Consider the following 26,968-nt stretch of genomic DNA (forward strand, 5'->3'; position numbering starts at 1 on the left):
TCTATTTAAAGCGGAACAACAGACACTCGGAATATTTTTAAGCTATTCAGTAAATTCTCTTTTTTCTATAACTTTGTTGGTGTTTTTAAAATAATGTGATATTGACACAGGTACATCCATTACTGATTCTTCTGATTCCATTACTGATTTATATCTTATCATGGAAGCTGCCGGTGCAGTGTCTTATTTTAAGAAGGTTGAGATTATTTTGAGATGGCTGACTATCCTCAATCTTACTGCATATGAATGGCCACAGCCTGCATGTGTTAAAGGTAACAAAAATTCTGTTAAGACTTAAGGTAGAATTCCGAGGATAGCGGCTACGACAGCCGCGCGCGGCTTACGACAGTCGTCGGCCGCGCGCGACAATAGTCAACTTATGAAAATGTATGGCGCCGCTGCCGAGGTCCGCGACAGTCGCGCGCGGCCGACGAATTTCGTGAGCCGCGCGCGGCTGTACGCTTCTCAACATGGTCTAGCGCTTAATAACATCTATAAAATTTTAGTAAAAACAGCATTGAATTGTTTTTCGTTTAGTCGGCAAAACTTCCTTTTGTTTTCATTACAATACAAATGCTTTTGAATCAGTATTTGGTAGTATCCTTCATCATTTCTACTTTTAAATATAGGGTCGATTGGTAATCTACTTTCATAATACAGCCACAGCAACACGTCATCCTCTTCTTCTTCAAGGATATCAATTAGCACTTCGACTAGAGGGAACAGACGAACAAAATCTACTAATTTCAACACAATGCCGCGCGCGGCTTACGAAATTCGTCAGCCGCGCGCGACTGTCGCGGACCTCGGCAGCGGCGCCATACATTTTCATAGGTTGACTATTGTCGCGCGCGGCCGACGACTGTCGTAAGCCGCGCGCGGCTGCGTCAGCCGCGACCCACGGAATTCTGCCTTTATGGACACACTCGGAGACATTTAATGGTTACTTAAGCCGTTCCTTAGTGCAGAATTTCTATGAGAATCTGTCACTAAGAAGTGACTTAAGTAATCATTAAATGTCTTTGAGGGCGGGGGTTAGTTGAGAATAAATAAAAAAAGCTAATAAACCATGATGTATTTCAGATGGAGATCAATTTGACTTCATCGTTGTGGGAGGTGGCACAGCGGGATGTCTCATAGCTAGCAGACTTGTGGAAACCGGCAATGTAAGCGTACTACTTATAGAAGCTGGAACATATCCGCCATTGGAATCAGATGTGAGTAAATTATAACAAGACTACATTATTTTTGAATGTAATATAAGTAATAACTAAAGTAAGAATGATGTTGAAGAATAACACCTACGTTTATGTAGTGTTTTTCCGTATCTTATGTTAACATTGGCACCAAGTTCAACTGACATCATCATCACATCATCAGCCTATCGCAGTCCACTGCTGGACATAGGCCTCTCCAAGTGCACGCCACTGAGATCGATTTTCGGCTTCTCGCATCCAGCTCCTGCCAGCCGTCTTGCGCAAGTCATCACTCCACCGTGCCTGAGGACGTCCTACACTACGTTTGCCGAGGCGCGGTCTCCACTCTAGAACTCGTTTACCCCAACGGTTATCGGTTCTTCGGCTAATATGGCCAGCCCACTGCCACTTCAGCTTGCTGATTCGGTAGGCTATGTCGATGACCTTGGTTCTCTGACGGATTACCTCATTTCTGATGCGATCCCTCAGAGAAACGCCGAGCATAGCTCTTTCCATAGCCCGCTGAGCGACTTTAAACTTGTGGACCAGCCGTACCGTCAGTGTCCACGTTTCGGCTCCGTAAGTCATGACAGGTAGGACGCACTGATTGAAGACTTTTGTCTTTAGGCACTGTGGAATCGACGATGTTAGGACTCGACGTAGCTTCCCAAATGCAGCCCAACCCAACTGAATTCTCCTATTCACCTCGTCCTCAAAGTTGTTTCTACCTAACTGCAATGTCTGCCCGAGGTATACATATTTCCGAACAACTTCGAGAACGGCGCCGTGTATCGCAATCGGTTCCGGTAGAACATGTTCATTGAACATGACCTTGGTTTTGTCCAAGTTCATCCGTAGGCCGATGCGTAGAGAAGATTCAGCCAGGTCGTTAAGCATCTGTTGTAGGTCCTGCAGCGTTTCCGCCATGATGACGATATCGTCAGCAAATCTCAAGTGAGAGATGTGTTCGCCATTGATGTTGATGCCGCGTCCTTTCCAGTTCAGCGTCTTGAACATATCCTCCATTGCATTAGTGAACAGTTTCGGGGAAATAACATCCCCTTGTCTCACTCCTCGATGCAACGGTATGGGCCTTGTTTGCTGATTCTGTACTTGGACGGACATTGTAGCGGCTTCGTAGAGACATCTCATCACTTGAATGTATCGCCAATCTACTTGACAACGCTGCAGGGACTCCAGAACAGACCAGATTTCAACCGAGTCAAAGGCCTTCTCATAGTCCACAAATGCTAGACACAGGGGCTGATTATACTCTTCGGTCTTCTGTATAATCTGCCGCACTGTGTGGATGTGGTCTATGGTGCCGTATCCGCTCCGAAACCCAGCCTGCTCCGGTGGTTGGAATTCGTCGAGTCTTCGCGCAAGTCGGTTCGTGATCACTCTTGAGAACAGCTTATAGACGTGGCTTAGGAGGGAAATGGGTCGATAGTTCTTCAACTGGGTTTTGTCTCCCTTTTTGAAGAACAGGACGACAACACTCCTACTCCACGCCTCTGGAGTTCTCCCTTCAAAGAGGACGGCATTAAAAAGCTTCTGGAGCTCCCCCAGTACGGGCTTACCTCCTGCTTTTAAAAGCTCTGTTGTAATGCCATCCTCGCCAGAGGCTTTTCCATTTTTGAGCTGTCTCAGAGCGATCTCGATCTCGCCACTGCTGACTTCTGGCAGGTCTTCGGTGAAATGGCGTGTTAATGTGGCTCTAGAATCCTCATTTCCGGGATCAGGTCGAGATGCATGCGATGCGTATAACCGGCCATAGAAATTTTCCACTTCCGAAAGGACTGCCGGCACCGAAGAAACGACTTCTCCACTTGTTGTGGTCAGCTTCGTCAAGTGGCTTCTTCCAAGAGATTGTACGAACACCTTTGACCCCCGATTCAGCTCAATTGCTCTTTCAATGGCAAGAGTATTGGAGTACCGGAGGTCGCGTCGTACGTGCTTGTTGATCTCTTGGTTTAGAGCCCGCTTAGCTGACGAAGTGACAGGCGGGTTTTCACGTCGTTTCTTCATAAGCCCTAATGTCTCTTCCGAAAGCTTTGATTTCTTGCCCTTACGCTGCATGTTACAGAATCTCGAACCTTCCTCCCTGAGGATCCGAACCACATATTCGTGGTTCTGGTTAACGTCTGTTGTGGTTTCCACGGCGGCAAATCGGTTCTCCAAATTTGACTGGAACGTTCCGGATCCTGTCATGGTTTGGAGCAGTGTTGGTCGGAGCCTGGCCTTCATCAGACGGAAACGTTCGGCCTTGAAGTTGATATTCAGAGAGCCTCGGACAAGTCGGTGATCGCTACCGGTATTAAACCTATTGATCACGGAGACGTCTCTGAATATGTGCTTCTTGTTCGTCATGATGAAGTCAATCTCATTTTTAGTCATAGTGTCGGGGCTTTGCCACGTCCACTTCCTTTGGGGCTGCTTTTTGAAAAAGGAGTTCATCAAAAAGAGCCCCTCGCGTTCGAGGAAGTTGACGAGCATTTGCCCCCTATGATTCCTGCTTCCAAATCCATGGGATCCTACTGCCGATTCGCCGCAAGTCTGTACTCCCACTTTAGCGTTAAAGTCCCCCATGACAATCAACTGAATGTAGCTAAAATATCTTTATTTTACTTTGGGAGGCTAAATCATTGAGCTCTATAACATATAAGTTATCGGGCAAGAGTACAAATAAAAAATTATTTTTCAGCTGTCAGGATTATTTCCATTTCTGAAAGATTCAAAATATGATTGGAATTTTACGTCTGTCCCTGATGACTTAGCTGCAAAAAACCATAAGGGTAATGTCATTCATATGTCTCAAGGAAAAATGTTGGGAGGCTCTGGATCCTCAGGCTTTGGAGCGTATGCACGAGGGTATCCACATGATTACGATGATTGGGCAGCCATTACTAATGACACCTCTTGGTCATGGAAAGCAGTATTACCGATATTCCAAGAGAACGAAAAACTCATTGATGAAAAGATCCTCAAATCTCACGACCATTATTATGGCACTAAAGGAAAAATTTACTTAAAGAAAACATACTATAAAAGAAATCGCAACTTTTTCAATGCCTTGAAAGAAATTGGCTATGATTATCATATAGATATCAATCCTAACCACCCGATAGGATTCACCAATTTAATGTTTAACATCGGTAACAAAACTCGGCAAAGTACGGCTCATAAGTTTCTCAGTCCCCTCAAAAATCATCCGAATTTGCATCTCATGATCAATACCTTGGCAACTAAAATAATTCTTAATGATAAAAAGACTGCAATTGGGGTTGAAATATTGACAGAAGACAATAAAATACTAAGATTGAAGGCTAAGAAAGAAGTCATAGTAACAGCTGGAACTATTAAATCACCGCATCTACTTATGCTTTCGGGAATAGGTCCAAAACGTCACTTGGAGAAAAAAGGCATTAAAGTTATAGCAAATTTACCTGTGGGGCACAATTTCCAAGACCATGTTAACAGTATTCTGGTTTATAAAATGACAAAAGCATCTCTAGCTAGCAATCTTGGAGATCCTTATGAATATCCATATGTTGTTTTCGATGGATATGTTGCTCTGAATAAGTCTCAACGCTATGCAGATTATGAAACTATCTGCGCTCACTTTGGCGATAGTCTAACATTTGAGGGCTTATGTGCATTCTTTTTCAGTTACAATAATGATTTTTGTGACACTTTGAATAAGGGTCTTGACAACAAAGAAGTACTTTTGGTATTCATCACATACTTGAATCCCGAATCAAGAGGACGAATTCTACTTAACAGTACAGATCCCAGAGACTATCCATTAATAATTCCAAAATATTATACTAAAAGTATAGATATTAAGAAACATGCTAGTTATCTGGCAGATTTCAATCGTGTATTGCACTCAACATATTTTAGAAAAGTGGAAGCAGAATTAGTAGATCCTAAATTTAAGTCTTGTGAAGGTTTAGAAAGAGGTACTGAGGAGTATTGGAAGTGTTACGCCGTTGCAACTGGTGACACTGCTCATTATTTTGTTGGTACTTGTGCTATGGGGACTGTTTTGGATTCAAAGCTTAGGGTTCATGGCGTGAAGCATTTACGTGTTGCAGACGCTAGTGTAATGCCGACCAATGTTCGAGGACTGCCTCAGGGGACAGTTACGATGATAGCTCAAAAGGCTGCAGATATGATTATTGAGGAACATGGTTTGAAACAACACAGTTCACCGTGTGACTAACCTTTTATCAAAAAATGTATAATTCAATTACCGCTTTTTACTGTCGCTGCATATTTTATCATTAATAAAGTGAACATTTCTGTCTTTGTGTGTATCATTTTTCTGTCGACCATGGTACAGAGTACCTAGACAATACGTAATTTCCGCCTTGTACCAGCTAACGTCCTACTATTATCTCCATAGACGAGCTTTGTTTTGCCTAACATCACCAGTACCTGTGGTAATGTGCAATGAATATTGATGTTCATCAAAACGATCAGGCGCTAGTTTATTCAAAATACGAGGTATTTTTAAAATGGTTTTAATGTTTTCAGAATTTGAATGCATATTTGTTAAATATTTTGCTTACAAAGTTATATTGGTTTTAAATACTTGTTAAATGTTTTATGAATTTAGTTTGTTTAGATAGTTTGATAGTTATTTGATCTATTTAATTGATTTTATGTTTTTGAATAAAGCAAATATCGTGAAAATAAGATTATCTGATCGTATTTGTGGGACACGTTTACCTAAATAACAACTTTCAATCCCTCAAAACGAAACCTTTGAGACACGATTTTTCCACAATTACGTAAAGAAACGGTAAGATTCTTTATCTAACCTTCAAAATGTTAGACAAAAAACATTCAACATCAACCTCAATGTTTCATTAAATGATCAAAACTCACACAAAATCTCATTTCAAAGACAAATCACAAACAACTCATTTACAGTTGGTACAAAAATATCAAATAACATTTTCGCTGAAAAACTTAAAAGACGATTTTTGCCTTAACAAGGGCACATAGTATATAAAGAAAAATTCCTTGGATCATGATCACGAAGGTTTTACACGCCCCAAATTAATGGATCGTATTAAAATCAGTTCGGGAACAAAAGCTTTAGTGGTGGAACCACGATTTCTAAACGAAACCAACCGACCTCTTTGTTGGCATAATACTGATATATTTCAGGTTTCTTCGAGTGGTTGTTTTATTTATGTGATGTTTTCTCTCACAATGTGAGTTGTATTCCCGGTTGTATTGATACTTTTATTGATAGTGCTTGAAAGAAAACATGGAGAGCATTGGTGCTGAAGCAGTGGCCGGCTGACCCAGAAACGGTAAATACGCTTTCAGTTATCGGGTGATATAATATTTTTATTGATGCAGCCGTTTTAATGATTGTGGTCTTATTTTCTGTGATGTTTATGGGACTTGGGTAACGTAGTGATTACGCCTGGGAGTCTGAAATAGTTAATCAATCTTAAGCAGAGTTATCCTCACTATAAAATAAAAAAAAAATACTTATGCTCTTAGGTACGTCGCTAATAAGCAAATGATAAAGATTTTTCTCCTGACTTATCATTAATCTGTGTATTGCTCTTTTGAAGATTTGGAGATACAAACCAACACAAGAAAGAAAAGTATTCCCAAAGTAAATGAATAGCCACAAATTTGACTGTCGATAAAATATGAAAATTATAATTCATTTAGCGATTCAAAGCTGAGAATCAGCAGTTTTTGAAGGTCAAAGTAACAATGGAGAACCCTTTGGCGCCCACTCCCCACTTTCTAATGATTAAGCTGAGAAGAAGGAGGAGGAACTCCCTTGCTAAAATATAATGAATTTGTATCTGAATTTTAAACTATTATTAACTGCACGTATTTATTAAAAGGGCCCTAATTAAATAAAGTACCTATAATAATCTGAAAATACGGAAAATGGTCTTCGTAATTTACCAATTTTAAGTCAAATCATGTCCTATGTTATTTTTAGTCACCAAATCTACAGGTAGGTAATGTTTGCAATGCCATAACGGCGAATCCAATTCATGACATGGAAATGGACTCCCAAATCCCATCACAAAAAAATCCTTCAAAAAGCCATCAGAATTAAAAATCTAAACAGTTACATTTTAGCAAATTAAAATGAACATTAAAGGGGCACATTTAATTGGAGGCCGTACGAAGTGAGATATTAAAATTCACTTCGAAATTGTATTAAACACTGGACGAGATTGATTGTGGAAAAAGGAAAAACAATAGACGGTCTGAACCGAAGCAATTTGGGCTTTGATTAAAATTTATTTGTTTGCATAGTCTATTTTTGTCGCTCGATGAGACTCCCAATGAGCCTGCTCTAAAAAACAATAAGAAAAGAATGTTTAGGTCCCGGTTTAATTAAAGCTATTGTTTCGTACCGACAGATACTGCTTGATTAAATATCCTTTGTTGAGTCATTTTAATAATGGATTAATTTCATGGTTTAGATGGAATTGTTTCAAGAATTTTTCTTATTGAAGAGGATGGAATCTTAAAAATATGGAGATTGTTATTATTCTACAGGATAAAGTATTCGAGAACAAACAAACAACATTAAAAAACATTACCAAGCAATAAATAAAACTTGTAAAATAATTCAAATAGATGAAGAACAGGTAGATACGCAAAAACATAATCTTAAGGCGGTTAACATGAATAACGACTACCTAAATAGCTCAAAATGTAAAAATTGAAAAAAAGAAAAAAGTTTTGTACTAACAAATGTTAGCAATTTCCCACAAATGGTTGGGTATTCTATCTTGCGGGCGTCTATAAAAACACTCAAGATTACAATATTAAATACGGTCGTTAAGGGATAAAAGCCTTTATAGCTGTTTAAGCAGGGTTCATATTTAATCGCTCTTTTGTGTAACATGTACGTGTTTGGTGAAAGATCTTGAGATTGATTAGTGAAGTCAAAGAACGTTAATATATGTAGATAATGTAGCATCCAAACTTATTAAACCAGCATTTACCAACATCACAAAAGACATTCAAAAAAATTTTCAACTCAAATCTCCATTAACAAATATCAGTATACATCATCATAATATATTTCAGTCATTGGACGTTGAACATAGGCCTTTCCAAGGATGTCCTATGGCTAAGACATCCCCCCATCGAGTTACAAAAGACCCATTCGTTAAGGGTTGGATTTTGGACCCACATGGAAAGCAACTAAAATTATTTCGGGAGTTGTGTTGTGTGTGTGAGATAAAAAAGGGATTCCATTCCTTCAGAAGGCTAAAGAATATTCCTTGTGTTGATTATCATCATGGAAAAACAAAAAACCCCTAAGGACCACCATCCTTTATAAATATCCAATTTCAAGAAAAAAACTACAGCCACACAAAACAAGATGTGCGAATAAAATAAAATAAAAAGCATACCTAAGCAGAATTTCTTGTAGATCAATCTCTGTCGCCGTGCAATCCAAATGACATGAACCCATACATCACTAGTTGCACCCTTGTTTACGTGAACACATTTCTAACGTAACAGCTAAAATAACCCATGTCTAAGATGGAAAGGATTTTTATCAACGCATATGTTTTGGTGGTATGGTATCAATGTAGGCTTGGTTATTTTTTGTGTGACAGCAGACGGATTGCCTGATGGAAGGTGACTATCGCCACCCATAGATACGCAACACCCAAAGAGGCATAAGAGGGAGATATACATATGATAAGCATATTTAAGGGGATAAAAGTACAAAAACAGAAGAGTGTTGACAACTTTGCGTTATACCAGATAGCAAGAGTCTGACTCTGAATGGCAACTGGCTCTAAGAGTAATTGCAGCAATTGCCTATGAGTGTAAAAAAATCACAAAGTGTATAATGTCATTTCACAGGACCAATGTCTACGTAAAAATGCTTGATAAAGACCCTTTCGAAAAAATAAAATTTTCTTGAGGAAGGTAAGATCATGATTATGCGAAAACAAAGAAAGAAAAAACTTACCCAAATCATGACGGATTATCGGCTAATATATACCTGCAAAAAAGAAAAGCAAGTCATTCATTGAACTTCCGAAAATAAAATAAATGATGACTATGAGGTATCAAAAATACTCCCTCTATTTGTTTGGTAAAGTTATTGATTACACAGTCGAATTGAGAATAATCTCAGATATTCGAAAACTGCAAAGAATATCAAGTCTTAATTAAAGAGCAGAACAATATTGTAGATGACATGACAGAATAGTTCCTAAATCATATACAAATTAATTCACCCTTACAACCAACCAAACCAACACAACCTCATATTATAATAATTGATGACAGTAATTACTAAAATAAATAACTAATTCCATTCCGCATCAGATTAAGCTTAATCTCCAATCCAAAATTGTATTACGTGGCTCAAGCATTTAACTTGATATTATAATACATTTGGTTTAATAATCTCGGGTGTCATGGGCTTGTGGTCAGAGGAATCAGGAACATGTTGGAGGAAGGTGTCGAGCATATTGGGCTGCGGGATTGTTCGAAAGTCACCGTAGTCGTGGTACATAAAGGGCTTAAGAAGGAACATGATGGGTTTTAGTCAGTTAGAGTCTGACACTTTCTCATACTGCTAACCCACAGTGGCAGGGGTCATTTGATTATTTCGCATCAAAGAAAAAAATTGTCGAGCATATACGACAATGGTTATAGAGGAAGGGGACGACTGAAAAAATGACGGATGGAGTTTGGAAGATGAACATATGTTGCGCCGATCCCAAATAAAATAAGGATGATGATGATGAAGATTGGTGGCCCCCTTTTAGAATAGCTTTTACAGGATGTTTAGTTTTAAAAAAGCTATAAGCTATGATAAAACCGGATGTGCAAAATAGTTTCCATTGAAACCATGGCTGGAAGCTGGTTTTTAATAAACTTCAAAAATTCCCAGAATTGAAAAACCGGTTTTGTAATAACAACTCTCTCTATATGCTTGTGCAAATAAACTACTTTTTATGGATTTTACTATTTGCTGAAGAAGACTCAGTAATGCAAATGGTTTCTAGGAATTCAATACATGATTTCAAACCTCTGTGCTGTTTCGTATTTCATTTTTCATGAGATCTGCAGTTGCCCGAGGAAAAAGTAAAAAAGAGTTCGTTTACTAACCGTAACGTGTGTGTTACATGCCTATTATGCTGAAATTTAAGTTTCAACCAAAATTCCTAATTTTAAAGAAAACAAAGTAACGTTAAAACATGAAACAAAAAATGACAATACAGATGCAAAAATAGCAACCTCATCAGTTCAAAACCCAACAAATCAGCAAAATCATATTACAAATTCTACTCTGCAATAACATTGTGAATTCTGAGGATCTTACAACCAAAATGTCGTCGAGCTACATAAATGCAACACTGATCTGTATGTCCATTACTTATGACCCATTATCCCTTTCCACTTGGCTGGTCTTTACGACTTTATGAGCCCCGAGACGGTCTTAACGACCGTGGAAGATAAACTGATGTATATCTTTATACTGTTTGCTCATGAGCTGATCACAAAGTAGCTAAGTGCATTGTGTATCAGCCATCGATTTTATATGGATGACTTCTTTGTGTTCGGAAAATATTTTTATCAAGGATCATACATTTTTATTTTTGTATTCTGCCCTAGTATTAGTCAGAGGGGACATGATGTGGTTTATCCTAATTCTTTGTCTCCTAAACGATGGGAAGAAAATCTTCAATCAAAACTCCAGGATAACATAAGATAAGATAGCCCGTACAAATATCAAACTGGGTCTATAGACCTCTGGGTCCAAATTGGTTCAATCACTTCCCCAAAACACTTAAGTAGGTATTATCATTATAACAATTTCGGTCCTCATTTTAGCTTTGTGTCGCACATCAAAGCGTTTTAATGCAAAAAAGAAGGTATATAACATCAAAATTATCAATAAAAATACCATAATGAGGGTCCATCTTTTGAAATTATGATAATTTTGCACCCCAATGCCGCTGCGTCGCTGTTTCAGAGCTAGGAAACATTAACATATCGCTTTGATGTGGAAACTAAGCGTTTGTAGAGTACAAGTATAATGTATACTGCGACTTTGTTTACTTTTGACGCATCGTTTGTTTGTAGAGGGAAGAAAATCTGTTCTTATAAAGCTGCAAAATTATAAGTTTGTTTACACTGTCTTGTAAACTATTTGATCGATCGATGAGACCGATTTGAAAATCACTATCAGCCTTTTTTAAAGTCTATTGGGCTTACATTTCTTCTCATACCGAGAAGGATTGAACGTTAATCACAACGCTTGATAAATGCAGGTAAATGGTTTCAGACTTTATAGTCCATGTTTCCTCGAGAAGTTTTTCTTTCACCTTTAATGTCCAAGATATACTTTATAGAAATTACATATAGGTAAACTTAGAAAAGTCACACTTTTATAACGGACATAATAAATTAAGACCACATTAATCCAAGCCCTACTGCTTACTCTAATAACCGGGTATAACCATAAACCGTATCACACCCCTTAACATGATAAAGCGCATATTCTCCGAAGCAAAGCAGGTGCATTGTCGCCTGGAGAAGATTTGCATATGACAGCTTATGCAGGCTCGCATGGATATTGTGTGTATAAAGTGCGGTGAGATTGGACCTGCGTGTGACGCGAACGTTTTATAAGAGAGTTTTGTTGTCGGTTACCGGGTTGTTGCCGTTAGGAGTACATTTTTGGTGACTCTTGCAATATAATATTTTGTCTTAAAATGGTGAATGAAGATAAATTATTTTGCTATCTAGTCAAATGTCGGTCTATATATCGAAGTTTACAAAACCACTGGCTTTTTGCTTTCATGGCTACAAATATTAAGACAAACAACACAAGTACAAAGAAATAATGCTAATAAACTTAGTAAAGATTAGATTCAACAATAAATATTTTGCGATGCTGATACTGAACTTTTTAATATAGCATACCCAACTTGAAAAAAAAAACTATCAATCGTTTTATGTCTAGCCTTTGAAAATCAAATCCAACCACTTGAATCTACCTTCCACCTTGGCAGCAAAACTCGAGCCATTCCCCTGATTTGCTTAGGAAAGCGAAATACAGTTTCCAAGAAAAAGTATAAGCAAGTTATCGGATAACGAGTTTCTTGTTCCCTGGTTTGTGTCTGCCTACGGCTTGCGAAGTACTTGGGTCGGCCATTTTATCAAAATGAAGTTATCAATACGAGGGGCTTGTAGGATATATAATATGTAAACAATATTTGATCCATAGTACGAGTTAGTAGGTACTAAAGACCAGAAAGGATTCTGGTCCTTATGTCCATAAAAAAATAAATGTAAATAAAGAACCATTTCGTTTAGTAGGTATATTCGTCAGCATCATTTGTCTAGCCTTGTCCAAACCAATTTCCGAGCCAGAATTTTTATTCTAAGAGACATGAGCTGTCTTACTTACACATTCCAGTAACTAAACTATAAGTATTTAGTTCATAAATTATGCCAGCTCTTCGGCAAGACAATAAACTACATACGATAAGTTCAGATGACCTCAAAAAAAGTGAAAATAATTATGTAAATCCCACAATACGAGGTAACATCATTAAAACGAATTCTCGTAACGAAACTAATTAAAACAGTAAATGATTTTAATGGAAACCCCAAAAATCGTTGCTTGATTAATAATATATTAATTAAATAGATTCGAGTTAATGAAATTATACGTCGGAATCGTTAATAATGTAATCATTATGCTTCAATTAGGTGCCACCGGGTTATCATTAAATCCTGATTCGGTAACTTCTATTATAATTGGGAAATGTTTAAATTAAATTGGCATCTGTCAGAATATAATCCGGTTTATTTGCTGTTGTAAAAAGCTGTCAGTCGGTAAATATGTGAGTGTCCAGTTGGTTGAATGACTAATTAAAGTAGGAAGTTTATATTTGAAAAAGGTTTTGAAAGTACCGTATTTTGTGTTACATATATTCAAAATACAAGACTTCCTGTACTGATAAGAGATAACCAGAGGACAATGTAATGTAGGACACAAATGATCTTTTGATCAAAGAATTTTAAAATCGGTCGCAAGCTTTATGTATTTTTAATATTATTACAGATTCAATCAGAAATTTTGGGAACCTTTTTCTCAGAAATAATGTTTTCGTATATTCCTGAAAAGACGAATCAAGCGTACACTATATTTCTTATTATACGGTCTACTACTACGTACTTCTATTATACGGTCGCAAGCTTTATGTATTTTTAAAATTACCACAGATTCAATTAACCAAAATTAAACTCACAGGGTCTATAGAAATGTTGTAAAAGTTAACTTTTAACTACTCCAACAGAATTCAAGACAAATCTTAATACAACGAAAAGTCGAGTTCTGTAACTATTGAAGTTACCAAACTTCCGACATTTCAATTAGTTCAAAAAGTAATTTCAATTAAACGGCCAAGTTGCCGAAGAAACTTGATATCAATTTACGTTAAAATAATTGATAATTGAATTGATTCAATTGATTAGTTGAACGCGTTATTGGATGGTTGAACGGCTATCGTGTTCCACAAGGTTAGGCAAAGATTTCTACGACTAAGATAGATCGGAAGGGTGTTTATTTTTCAAATCAATTAGTATTAAAACAAATCTGAGTATAGGATACATTGTATGGAAGACGATTGACACGATTTAATCCAAAATTGGGATGAGGGACAAATAAAAGGATCAACTTAGGTTAAAAACAATATCAAACAATTATTGTTTACTGTTTTTCCATGTAATGCTTTTAATAAGATTTGAATGACGAATTAATAATAAAGTTTTTCATTATAAAACATAATTATTACAAGTTATAACCACCAAACAAAACACATTGTAATATAATTTCGTTACAAAACCACTAATATATTCAAAAAACACTTAATTACCTTTTAAAAATAAAACGTTTCCCCAGTATTAAAATTAAAAACGTTTTAAAAAATGCCTTTTTTCATACTAAACATGGAAAATTGTTAATGTTTTCGGTTAACAATGGCTTAATGGGCACGGGTGTGTGTTATGGGGATGAAAATAAGGGTGTTCTAACGATGGGAATTTTCATGGTACATTATGTCGGCTTATGACATCGAAAATGTGTTAGATTTGCTTTTTATTGAGAGTTTTGATGATCGTTATTGAGTATGAAATGAGGTAGGGTGTTTTGAAAAAATGTGCGTCAAAAATGCATGACTTTTGTGTTCATTTGGTCAGTGTTTAAATGAATAATACAATTTAGGATCATCATTGTCTTCCTAGCGTTTTACCATTTATTTTGAGTCAGCTTTCAGTAGGTATAACAGAATGCAACGATGTAAGTACTAGTGCTTTACATGGAGCGACTGCTTATCTGACTTTCTCACTTGTTTAAAGAAATGTCAGATTATGACGTTGAGATAATGTCCGTTTTGAGGCCACATTTTTTTAGACAAGTGTTCAACAAATGTTTGAGTTTTTTTGGTAAGGCTATTTTTGTCTAATTTAAGATTTAATTATTTTAATTGCATAAATAATTTTTAAAGGTTTTTTACTTCAAGAAAATACTTCTTCCATATTTTTAGAATCAGGTCAGTAATTCCGGGGATTACTTATTACTAAGCCTGATGAATAAATAAACAGTTAAAGAGATAACTATGTTTAGGACGGCTTTAGAAATTACCTTGAGACACAAAACTAGGCCAATCCTTTTAATATTATAAATAGGTCTAGTCTACTCCACTAAAGTCTAGAATAAAATATTGCTTTATAATACCTACTCCTTTTAGCAAATAACATATTAATATTTATGCGCAGGTATTGTGTAGAAAAACAAAAACATTTAGGTATTCTAGTGGGATCTGAACTATCTAGTGCCATCAATCAGAAATTCTGGGTACCTACCTTTTTCTAAGAAATAATGCTTTCGTATATTCCTGAAAAGGCGAATCAAGCGTATACTATATTTTACGGTGACCACATTTAAAAAAAAAAAAAACTTTCTGACAAAAAGTTTAGTTATAGTTGGCATTTCTACAGTTTTAATTAGTTAAGTCTTAGAAGTAAGAAAAACACTGGTCCTCACTACATCCGACTAGACATAAAGTCGACCCCAACATACTTGTGAAAACGCTCGGTCGTTGGTGATGAATTAGTAAACATCTTTGTTTTACCTCAAACTTAAAACAATAACAGTTATAAATTATAGTTTTCGTTGAGAATCGTGGAAATTTTACCAAGACGTTGACCTTATCGAACAAACTTCTATAAAAGAATCTAGAGGTACAATAGTACAATCTACAATTATTTTCGCCTTGATTCAAACACGCAATCGACAGCTAATAGCGGTCATTATAACAACACTGGAACAACTTTTCAAATAAAAAACAAATAAAGCTCTTATTGCCAACTTTCTAAACTAAATGTGCCCCGTGGCTGTACCCCTATTTTTCTTTTTGACCGACTTCTAAGGTCTAAAGCAAAGTGGAATAATATATTGCCCAATAAAAGCCTATGTTGACGATATACTGATGTTTCTTCCTCTTTCGCGCAAAAACTATAAATTGTAATATAGCTTCTATTACTAGGATAACCATGGCTGTCATTCAACATCTTTGGCAGTCATTACGGGTAGTCAAATGCCACTAAGTCTGAAAATCAGGCTTACCATGGGCTATTGGGTTCATTATATAATTGGGTTCTAGAGGTCAGATAGGCAGTAGCTCCTTGTAAAACACTGTTACTCAGCTGCATTCAGTTAGACTGGCAGCCGCAACAGCAAAGGTTAGGCAGATGATGATGATGATTATATCAGAATAACCTTACTTCAAGGAGGAGGTCTAAGGGGGAGGCCTATGTTCAGCAGTGGACGTCCTATGGCTGAGATGATGATGATGATGATGAAACTAACTTCAAGCAAATTATTTATTTATTTAAAGGCTTTTTTTATCCGCGTACAGAAAGTAATTACCACGGGACGCGTGTAAAACCCTGAGGAACAGCTTATTTATATATAACACACATAATGAAATTCTCCTACATTATCCATAGTATAGGATCCTTTAATAAATACTAAAGCACCAACCATTGGCAATTACCGTGAGATGAGGACGGAACGGTCATTACTGAGCGTTATTGCGTTGCTAATCTAATATCTTAGTACACTGCAGCGCCAGAGCGTTGCTATGTCTTCATTAAGCCTTTGTACCTATATATTTAGAAGTAATTTCATAAAGGGGGTATGGTTCATGTTGTAATTATTTGTTGATAGACTCTATAATGCTTTTTTTCTGGCCAATTTTATTCGCGGTTTACCTCTATATGTACAATAAAATAAATAAATTGCAGATAAAACTAATAAGAAATCAGCCCTAAAAATGGTGGGAAATACGAAAATATTATCTAGACACACGGCAGTGTGTCCGCCAAGTTCGAGCAAAAAAGCGACACACCGGCCGTGGGTTATATTACACGAACCATTTCGGGCCAAATTCGACCCCCCTGTAACTCAAAATCTATTTTATTTACGCATATCAAATTTCTAGTATCTGTTGAGACCCCCTCACTTATCTAAAATACAAAATTTCATTAATATACCTATTGTAGGTCTTGAGATATTGACGTCAGAAAATCGCTATTTTTACTATACACTCACTGACTGATTCACTGATTCACTGACTCACTCATCAAAAACCTAGACCACTTCCAATGGTCGTATTGACTTGAAATTTGGCATGGAGGTAGGTCTTTATGTCAAGGTAAAGGGAAAAATCTGAAAATGGCCAAGTGTGAGTCGGTTTCAAAATAATGAAGGTGTTAAAACACCTTCATTATTTTGATACCCGGTGTTTTATACCAATAAAGGAACTAAAACGAACTAAATTTATCTATATTTATATAATATATCTTCGAATGATACAAAGGTTTGTATTTAGTCAAAGTAAAGTAAAAATCTGAAAACGGCCAAGTGTGAATCACTTTCGAAAATAACGAATGTGTAACTTTGATCCACGAACATAATATATGATAACATGTCATGTCAGTCAGTTGGTAAATCTAGTCCATTTAGTTAATCTAGTTAATTTCTTTGTAAGAAACATAGTGCAAATTAAAAAATCTAAAAAATAGTTTAAATGAGACATTTCTTTAACTAACTTCATCATAAGAAAAAAATAAAATAAACAACCTTACAAAAATAAATGAAATCCCACCCAAAACAAAAATGTGAAAGACTGCCAAGTTCGATAATATGGGAATGCTTCGCCTATAAAAGAAGTGAGATCTGAATAAGTACCAAGTTCCATACACAAACCTCAGTTAAAAATAGTTACTTTTTAATGATGATTACTTGGCAAGTTTTAATAGAAAATTAAATACTTGATTCATTGCGTTTAGTAGGTTTATAACAAGGTGTATGAAAACTTGCCAAGTAACATCATTAAAAAGTAACTATTTTTAACTGAGGTTTGTGTATGGAACTTGGTACTTATTCAGATCTCACTTCTTTTATAGGCGAAGCATTCCCATATTATCGAACTTGGCAGTCTTTCACATTTTTGTTTTGGGTGGGTAATTAATTACTGCGAAATCAAAACGTTATATAAACTCCCAGTATAGCACGTAATTAGAGAAAATATTTACCAAACTGTAAAATAATATATTCCCTAATAGATACACAAAACGAAAACCAAACACATCTCAATCCCCAGTATTATACAGGCTGACATTTGAGTCTGTGAAAACCCTAAGCTTAATGAAACATCAACATACTTTATCTCATGAACTCAAAATTACCGCAAACACCCTTTCCCACGAAATGGCCGACGGCGAAAAATTCACGACGTGAACAAATTATTGTTGGGAATGTCCTGTATATTTTTATTTTTGGCCATCCTACCCACAACTCGAATAAGCCTGCGACTTTTTTTACCAAATGACAAACGGTTTGGATCCCTCCACCATTTGTCGTTGGTCCATCCTCATTGGACATAGAGATACCTTTATTGTTAGCGATTTTTCAAAACAAAATATATTTCTACTCTTATTTCCTATCCCTTCTGGGGATTTATGCTTTGGGTTATGCTTTTTGGCGTAACCCTGGGTACTGGGTGCGATTGAAAAGATTTCGCAGAGGTCCGCAAATGTATGTGTTTTGTACGCAGCTGCGTGTGAAATCGATTACGAAGAGTAATGATGGTAATCCCGTATTTTATGTATTCAATGTATCGAAACATTCGCATTTTGAATGGACCAGTTAAACGTTATCGTATGTTACGATTGGTAAGTAAAGCGATTTGTTTTTGGACGATCACGACTCTATTTTGGTCGAGTGAAATTGAATGGAAATTAATTTTGGTACGTCGAGTTGTGTATCGTTTGGAAAACTTACTTCTTAGAGCAACAACTAAATTACTCTTAAATAATACTTCTTTTAGAAAAAATATACCTACCCAACTGATCAAAAAACATACCTAATTCAGCTTATAAAACTACCGAAAAGTTAAGGTTCACATTAGTTCAGTCGACCTAGTCAATAACAGTTACGATTTTCGCCTCCAAGCACAAAACTATCTGCAAGCCGAGCAAAACATTATCGTACACGAAGGCATTTTCGCTTGATTGATTCCTTAGATTTTCCGAACCAATGATTGCCTATTCTTTTTCAGATATCTAGCGGGGCTACATTTTTAATTGCCTGCTAACGACACAAAAATTTTCGCCAGTTTTGCGATTTTAACACCGAATACTTTTTCATGATATAAGTACCTAGCCTTCAAACTGGATTGATGATAGATTGGTGTGAAAGTCGATATGGCTCGGTGGAAGGTTACTTATGAGATGATGGCAGATACGATTCCCTTGGAAATGAAAAACATGCTGCGCCGACCCAAATAAAATTGGGATAAGGGCAGAAGGATCATAACATATCCAACTGGACACACTCTGAAACAAAGTAACCATTATGATATTCAGCATATGACACAGCCATTTTTACCAGTTCTATAGTATGACCAATAGCAAAGAGCAACATTAGGTGAAATTATTCCATCCGAAAATTTGATATTTCTCTTCAAAACCTTTGTAACGTATGACAGGGGTCCCAAACCTAAGGTGTTATGAATATGTATTCCTGTTGTCTCTTGTAATATAGGTTTTCATCTTGTATTTGGTAGGAATCACTTTGAGAGGCTTAGTGAACAAAACAGAAGAATTTTTGCAAATTTTTTTCACGCTTTGAACGAAAATAGTTTTGTTTGAGGTTTACTAGGTTCAATTGTAGAAAGGGCTAGATCAAATTGTCGTTTGTCTGATCGAATATATACGCAAGTAACTTTACTCTATTATTGTTTGACTGTAAGGATTTTTGTTGTAAGACTATTCAATTAATTTGGAATGTCAACTGATAAAAACCCTGAAATGCACACAAGAAACATATAATGCCAACTCAAGAATTTTGTGTGAAGCCTATCATTTTGACTCCCGTAAATGTTGATAGGTCTATCTCAAGCTGGCTCACTTAAGACATTACCGAGCATTACAATTATCTTCCTAATAAGGAAAACGACCACTTCCCTGAAAATAGAAACCGGGTATTTAGCATAGCTTTCATTCTACCCGCAGAATTAATGCTAAAACCACTTTTAGCCCCTTTGGGAAAACAAGGAGGAAATGAAATCGAATAAAGTTTTCTTGGAAGAAAGGAAGTTCTAGTTAGCGAGATTTTGGGGTTAAAGCAAGCACAAGTTAATGTCTAGAAGTTGTAGTTAGAAGTTTGGTTCAAGACGGTATTTAAGAGCTTGATGTAACGGATGCGTTAGACGTGGCTGATTTGAAGCAGGAGTTTATCGATCATGCTCAGGTGCCTACGGTACTAGGTAAAGTATTAAAGCTTGGAGATTTAGGAATCTAGTTAAAGAGTTACTTGATTTATGAAAAACTTAATTAATGAAATGCGTCTTATAAAGATGTGATATTTTAAATTTATCAAAGAAAACTACAAAACAAAAGCTGAATAGAACTCGTTCCTAATTTTAAAAATTATCGGATATTGAAAGTTTTTTTAGCTCAACTTCATTATTCTCAACTGCATCCTCTCTCAGCCTTATTGGATGCAGCTAAGTACCTACCAGTGTTTTACATAAAACGACGAACTCAATCCCAGTATTGTTTATTTAAATTCCAAAACCGTCCAAAATTTGCATTCCAAAATTATTCCAGCTCTCACTACTAACAGGAATCATTAAGAGAATTCAGTTGCAATGAACCTTTCAAATGTTGTAGTATCAAAAATACCTTTAGTAGCAAAACTCAAATAATTAAATAAAGAAAATGCAGTCGAAATAATAACAGGTGCATTTGCAGTAAACAAGTTTAAACAAGGTATTGTATTGCATTCTGCATCTGAAGAGAAACTCAAACTGCAACACTGGAGTTATTTATTTTAATTATGTTTGAATTTGGAAGGATAACAGGTGATTCTGAAAACTGCAGCGAGAAGTACAGAATATAATTTAAAATATAGTTTTGAATTTTCTTGTTTTCGAAATTGAATATTTTCGTACTGTATTTGAGTGCTGGAGCGCTCAAAAATTCGGAATATTATAATCTGCACAGCCATTGAACTTTGAGTTTTGCTCTTGATTTATCACCCATAGCATCTATAGCAAGTCACTCATCTACCTCATTTCACTCGTTTCGTCCGTTCTGTGTACAAAATACTCTTAAAATGGCACATTAATAAAACAAATAATCTCAATAACAATACCCACTCAAGTACACAAGCACACAAAACACAAAATACACCATTCAAATGTGTTCCAGTCCATTTCGTCACCTTTAATTTATCTCAAACATTCGCTCCATGAAACATCACGAAGGCCGTACCATCTCCCACTTACATACAGCTATGGGATCAGGGAATAAGGAAAGATGAACGGAGATGCCATAATACAAGTAGGTCAGGTCTTCTTCTAGGTCAAAAACGTACGGTGGGCATGACCAAAACTATCAGATACGAATGAAGTAACGAGGCGTTTGGGTTCTCTGACATATCTGTCAATGATTTTTCGTACTACAACCAATGATCGGGTCCAAAGAAGGCGTGTAAGTACAAAGACAGTGACGTTCCTCGTCCCTCGCACACCGGCATTTTAGCGCGCTACTTTCTTAGCAGATTTTCCGTTATGGCACCTCCGCTAGTGATTTTGTTCTCCATGTATGGGATATAAACCCATGTCTAAACAAAGGCCGTTTATGTCTAAAACCATTAACATGGTAACATAAAGCTAACTACTAACAAAGGTTGGTTGTTACGTCGTTTTGGTAATGTAATAGAAAATTGTGTGTTACAAGAGATGACTGAGGCTTTTATGCTTTGGTTATGTTTAAGATGTTGAAATAAAATATTGTTGGTATTATTCCACTTTGACCAAGTTAAAATAGAACGTACGCATATAGAAGAGTAGGAATGATAAAACATGCTGTGCCGAGCCCAAGTAAAGTTGGGATAAGGGCAGGAAAATGATTTTGATGAACTTTTATACAAGATAAAATGCCAAGTATACTCCAATTACACATTTCGTAATAAAATATTTAATTGTTAACAAAAATACGGATGCTCCACGAATATCACTTATATATTGGAAATGTCGAAGCGACAATATCAAGTACTCTTTTTAATCATACTTGTCGTTTCTTGATAAAAAAACATAGCAATAATTGTATAACTTATACATAGATAGGCGTGGTCCTGGTACACAAAGGTGGAACATGGTGGGTTTTAGTTTTAGTTTGTCACTCCCTCACGCAGTCACGCTGCACCCACAAAAGGAGGGTTTCATTGATGATTTCAAGCAAGTAAGATGACGTTGAAAGACGATTCATCCAAGTACATAGGTTGGACTGTGCCTGATAAAACCACACAGCACAGCTAGTTACACATAAAATTAAGCATCATCACACAAAGCGTTTTGAAACAAAGGTCGGCCATTACGAGGTTCCGTTCAACACAAAATGGCGGACTCGAACGCTTCCGATGTTGGCGCGAATTTAAATACTTACGGATTATTTTGTCCAGGTTGTCACAATGGCGACTAGCTTTATTTCTTTTTGTATTTTTCATACTGATATTATCCGCGTTTGATGTCGACTAAAGGTTAAATGTAGGATGATCTGTTATGAATAAAATAAATGATAAAAGCATTGATATTCAAATTGGTAAGCTGTGAGCTTTTCAGCAATGTTAGTCTGTTATAGTAATCGAAAATATGTACTTAATCACGCTTTGAAGTACTTCTAGGAAACACTTCAAAACATAGATTTGATTTGTTTCTCTGACTGAATAGAATCTTGTATAGCTTTATACATAGGTATATCTCATTCCATCCATAAAACGGACTTTTATATTGCATGATACAAAATTTAATAACCATACACTAAACTCATATCCGTAATTATAAATGCCTTCCTTAAAATTCCATATTGATCTCTCAAATCCGTATAAACGGAAAATAAGTAGGAATACGTTAAATGGGAGCGTAACACAAAAATGTATGGACCAAGTTGATTCGCAGCGGAATTTTCCATTAAGGAATTATAGTATGGCAAGAATTTGCATATGTTGGAATATTGGTCGGTAAGCTCTGTATTGCTGCTCTCTTTACTGCCAAGTCATGGTCTATTTCAGCTAAAATACCGGGGATTTATTTAGACGATATTTAGTCATAAACACTGGTATTTTTACTGTGTTTATTATTAAGTAGGTATAAAGGAACTAAAAATACGGCTTTAAGTAATGTAACTTAGTAGATCCAAATGCTACCATGACATATATGTCCAGTTTTTTGATGCGTTGAAAACATAGGAGTAGGAAACTAGCTATTTTTTCTACTCCTTCCTTTCTTTCTTTCTTTCCTCCAGCCCCGTGCCCATTTGTCAATTTTTCAGCAAATGATTTGAAACGGGAATCATCAATATTATTAGGTAACATTAAAAAAATATGTTTCGAAAAAATAAAACTTAAAATAATAACGAAACATGTTAAAAGCCAACGCGAGCTACACTTTATTGTGTTATAAAGCATCCATATTACCGTCACGCAAATTTTAATTCTGTCGCATATTGGCGCCTTTTTGACGGGCCGCCATTTTGTTTTCCGTACCCACTACGTAATGGCTGATCGTGTTAATTAAAAGTGTTGTGACATCACCGTTGGTTATGCAATGAAAAATTTGTAACAGATAAAAATATTTTTAGCTGTATTTTTTATTGTGAGTAGTTTGCTGAGTTTTAATTAATATGGGTTTATAGTTGGTAGTTTTGCAGTGCTCGTCGCTGGGCAAACATAACGCTTGGCGCAGTTTGCGTTTACAGCGTTTTCACACTAGGAGTTACTCAATCCTAAAACTATGACTGAATTGATTGCAAGCTGATAACCATGCAGAACGATCGATGCAACCTTAGAATGCCAAAGCACATACTTATTATGTACATATTGTTGTATAACTTACAAGAAAAGGTCGTGATATGTAAGGGTGCCTTCAAATTGGACGTTAGCTACGTATCTATGGCTGTCGTGCCAAACACGTGGATTGTCAATTGCATAACTGAGAAGGTTGCATTACCCCGCAATAGAATACAAACAAATGAACGTGCGTACGCCGCGCCGTACGACAAACGTACTGCTTCTGCACAGACACAAAACTTCCAACGTTCACTGATAAAGTCTTTGATTGCCTATCAGGAACTTATCTGACAGACTATCTTTTGGGGAGTCCGTTTCTACACAATGTACAGTGGTCAGACGTAGGGCTGATCTAAATCTATATCTGGTGTTGAACCAAAATTTTATTGAGGAAAGCTATTGTGGATTCGTCGTAATGCCGTAAGTCGTCCGATGATGACAAACAGATCTTTTTGGTTTTGATAGAAAATATTCTATCTGTTAGGAATTATAAGCATCTTTTATTTGACACAATAAAACATTAACTGACAGATAACTTACTGGCAATTTGTCGGTAACCAGTGTAACTTGCCTTAGCATCGTAAAACCTAGCATCGATCGCCGTCGAACACGCGTCATTTGGTGCTAGATATATGAGTACTAAAGCTAAGTACAAGTTTAATGCCTCGAACAGAATTATCTAGGGCAGGCTTTCATTTTTCATCGGCAATTGTAGCGCATTGTTAGTTAGTTTGTTATAATGAAAGAGGTTAATAGGTAAAGTCTATCATGGTAAATAATATGAAGAACTAACAGTTTCATCCACGTCCCAGTAAAACCACATCTGTCCCGGAAAAAAGAAGCCTACACATGTATTAGCAAGCACTGACTATTTGTATACCCAATTTCAGGAGCTTTGGCTCGGATTTATAATGTTAGTGAAAAAAATATACATAAGATACCTACTTTATATTTTTAAGTTGCCTTAAAAACATCCGATGAGTTGCAACCTACCATTTTTGCTGTAATGAACATCCTGATTCCTGTAACGATAATAGAGGCCAGTGTTGCCAGAACAGATTTCCACAACGTGCTTCAAAACGTCTAAAATCCCGATTTTTTACCGCGATAAAAAAACACTCCGCTAGCGAACTAAAAAGCGCACATTTTCAGAACGTGCCGATTTTTCACGGCTAACCCGATATTTTGAAATAAAATTCTGGGAACCACTATGGGGTGACTATAATCTCATAATGTTTAGGACTAACTAAACCTAATATTTTGTGGTACCTGTAAATTTTTTGTGCTATGAAATTCGGTAAGGTGGTTTTAAAGTGTCAAAGGTCAACTTAATCTAGAAATCCTGCTAATTTTGAGCTTGTGGTAACCCCAAACTGGGTCATCAGTCCATCCTGCGGTAGTTTCTCCTCACTACACTCTCTAGACCGTGGTTGCCACTCAAAAACTTTTCGGTCGCATCGGCCATTTGTTCTGCGAGCAATGTGCTCTGTCACTTACGTCTTTTTAGTTGTAGAAGAGAGCTGGAAAATATTATGGATTAAATTTAATTACTATTGTTATAAAATAGAATCATTCATTTCCATCTATATGCTCAGTTTACTCTCAATTGTATTTACGTAATTTACGCGCTACCAAGGCAGGTTCGCAGTCATAAGATTAGGTTCTTAAAACACGGTTTTTCAATAAAAAAGAGTAACACCATCAAAATACAGTAAAAACACCACAAAAAAAGTAAAACAAGCCATTCCGAACAACCACCAGATTTTTCCTTATCCCCCTTTTTACATTCGGAATTTAGTGTTCTTAAATTATCCCTTTCCAATCAATAACTTCACAATAGCCAATAAACGAGAACTAACGAACAATGAACGGAGACAATAAAAATCGGGGGTGGGTCTTATAAAATTGATCAGGAACACCCCCAGCCGGCGTCGGTTAGAGTTCCGTAAGGGAAAAATGCTGTTGACAGGTTAGACTTTTTTTCGTTCAGCGAAAATCCTTTCGTCGCTTTTCGTTGATGGTTCGTGAAGGGTGATGTAGTGGTTCGGTAATCGCTTTTTGTGTATAGTGGGTTTGATTGTTGGGATTGTCTTGAGTTTATAGTTTTAGAGCATTTAGAGCATGTTTTTGGGATAGGTATGTTTAAAAATTAATAGGTTTGTTTATGCAATGCACTCAAGCCGAACTGGTATTTACTGTTACTTGAACTGTGATGGAACATAGTACCTAGTTCCTATTATTTCTGTGAAAATCAAAAAACTTTTAAAAGCACTGAAAAAGACCCTTAGTCCAGACTATATGTCGGCTTCTAGAGGTCGCTGCGAATTGAGAACCTTTTTCTAATTTGAAAGTCGATTAAAATTACTTCGTATGGATCCTACATCTGGTATCCGAAGCCCGCGAATCATTCTTTCATCGAAATACCTACAAACCACTCGACCTCAAAAAGTACTAAAACACATGAGCTCCAACAAAAACAATAGGGAATCCTTTTAGGAGCGCTATCTGTTCCGTTTTTTGTTCCTCCTAAATTGGAGCGGCGTAAAAACTTGGTATCAGCCAATTTTATGGTGTTCCGATGAGCGACTGCCAGATAAAAACGATGGCATAGACAAATGGACGCTTGTTTTCGTCGAAAGAACCATATGGATGGCTAGGCTAGCTAGCTTGATGATACGCACTAAAATATGGTAGGTATCTACATTCCGAATTGGATTCGGGACGTATATTTTCGGGGTTCCGAGAATTTTTTGAGGGTTCGTAGAACTTTTAGACCAAAAAATTGTTGATGTACCTATTAAATTGTTTTTTTATCTATTACAGCGGTGCCATGTTTGCCTGAATAAAAAGTGTTTCTAACCTAAAAATAGTTGATGTTTTCTACAATCTGTTGTTCAATAGCCGAATTATTGCATTAATGAATACTCTTCAAAATATATTAAATGGTATTACGATAATCATGTACCATTGTACATTTTGATTAAACGTTCTATACATACAGCTTTCTTCAAACAACGTAAAAGTTAATGAAGAAAATATCGATGTTGTCTATCGGAACCCAATTTACCAGGAAACGATCTGTCGATGGAACAATTTGGAGAAAAACTGATTTTCGATCAACGACTTTTCTTGACAGCCAGTGTAATTGGTGAATTGTGTTGTTAACCCTCCGGCTGTCGAGTTTAAGTTATCCTTTTCATTATAAAAACGGTTATTTCTGTAGTCTGTAATGGTTAAATGTTGGAAGGTTTTAAAATGAGTCGTGGTGGTTTGGGAAATTGATAGTTTTTGGAGAATAAACAAT

At 36.4% G+C, this 26,968-nt stretch overlaps 2 protein-coding genes across 2 annotated transcripts in view; one reads left to right on the forward strand and one right to left on the reverse strand.

Moving 5' to 3' along the window:
• Positions 1-26,968, reverse strand: part of LOC110376233 (zwei Ig domain protein zig-8) — a 182,136-nt gene that overhangs the window by 116,247 nt on the left and 38,921 nt on the right. Inside the window, exon 2 of the mRNA XM_064038087.1 lies at positions 9,187-9,219. The gene's annotated coding sequence lies outside the window, so the exon portion shown is untranslated. The remainder of the gene's footprint in view (positions 1-9,186; positions 9,220-26,968) is intronic.
• Positions 4-5,505, forward strand: LOC110380285 (ecdysone oxidase). The gene is made up of 3 exons (XM_021340228.3): positions 4-272; positions 1,084-1,217; positions 3,901-5,505. The coding sequence occupies exons 1-3, from the start codon at positions 161-163 to the stop codon at positions 5,419-5,421; spliced, it is 1,767 nt and encodes a 588-aa protein (XP_021195903.3). The 5' UTR covers positions 4-160; the 3' UTR covers positions 5,422-5,505.

This window comes from Helicoverpa armigera, chromosome 15 (assembly GCF_030705265.1).
Source record: "Helicoverpa armigera isolate CAAS_96S chromosome 15, ASM3070526v1, whole genome shotgun sequence".
NCBI lineage: Eukaryota > Metazoa > Arthropoda > Insecta > Lepidoptera > Noctuidae > Helicoverpa > Helicoverpa armigera.

Excerpts from the sequence above, each read along its gene's own strand:
- LOC110380285 (XM_021340228.3), top strand. The coding sequence starts at position 161 with ATGGAAGCTGCCGGTGCAGTGTCTTATTTTAAGAAGGTTGAGATTATT. Across the intron at positions 273-1,083 it reads ACAGCCTGCATGTGTTAAAG|ATGGAGATCAATTTGACTTC; the intron begins GTAACAAAAATT and ends GATGTATTTCAG. Across the intron at positions 1,218-3,900 it reads ATCCGCCATTGGAATCAGAT|CTGTCAGGATTATTTCCATT; the intron begins GTGAGTAAATTA and ends ATTATTTTTCAG.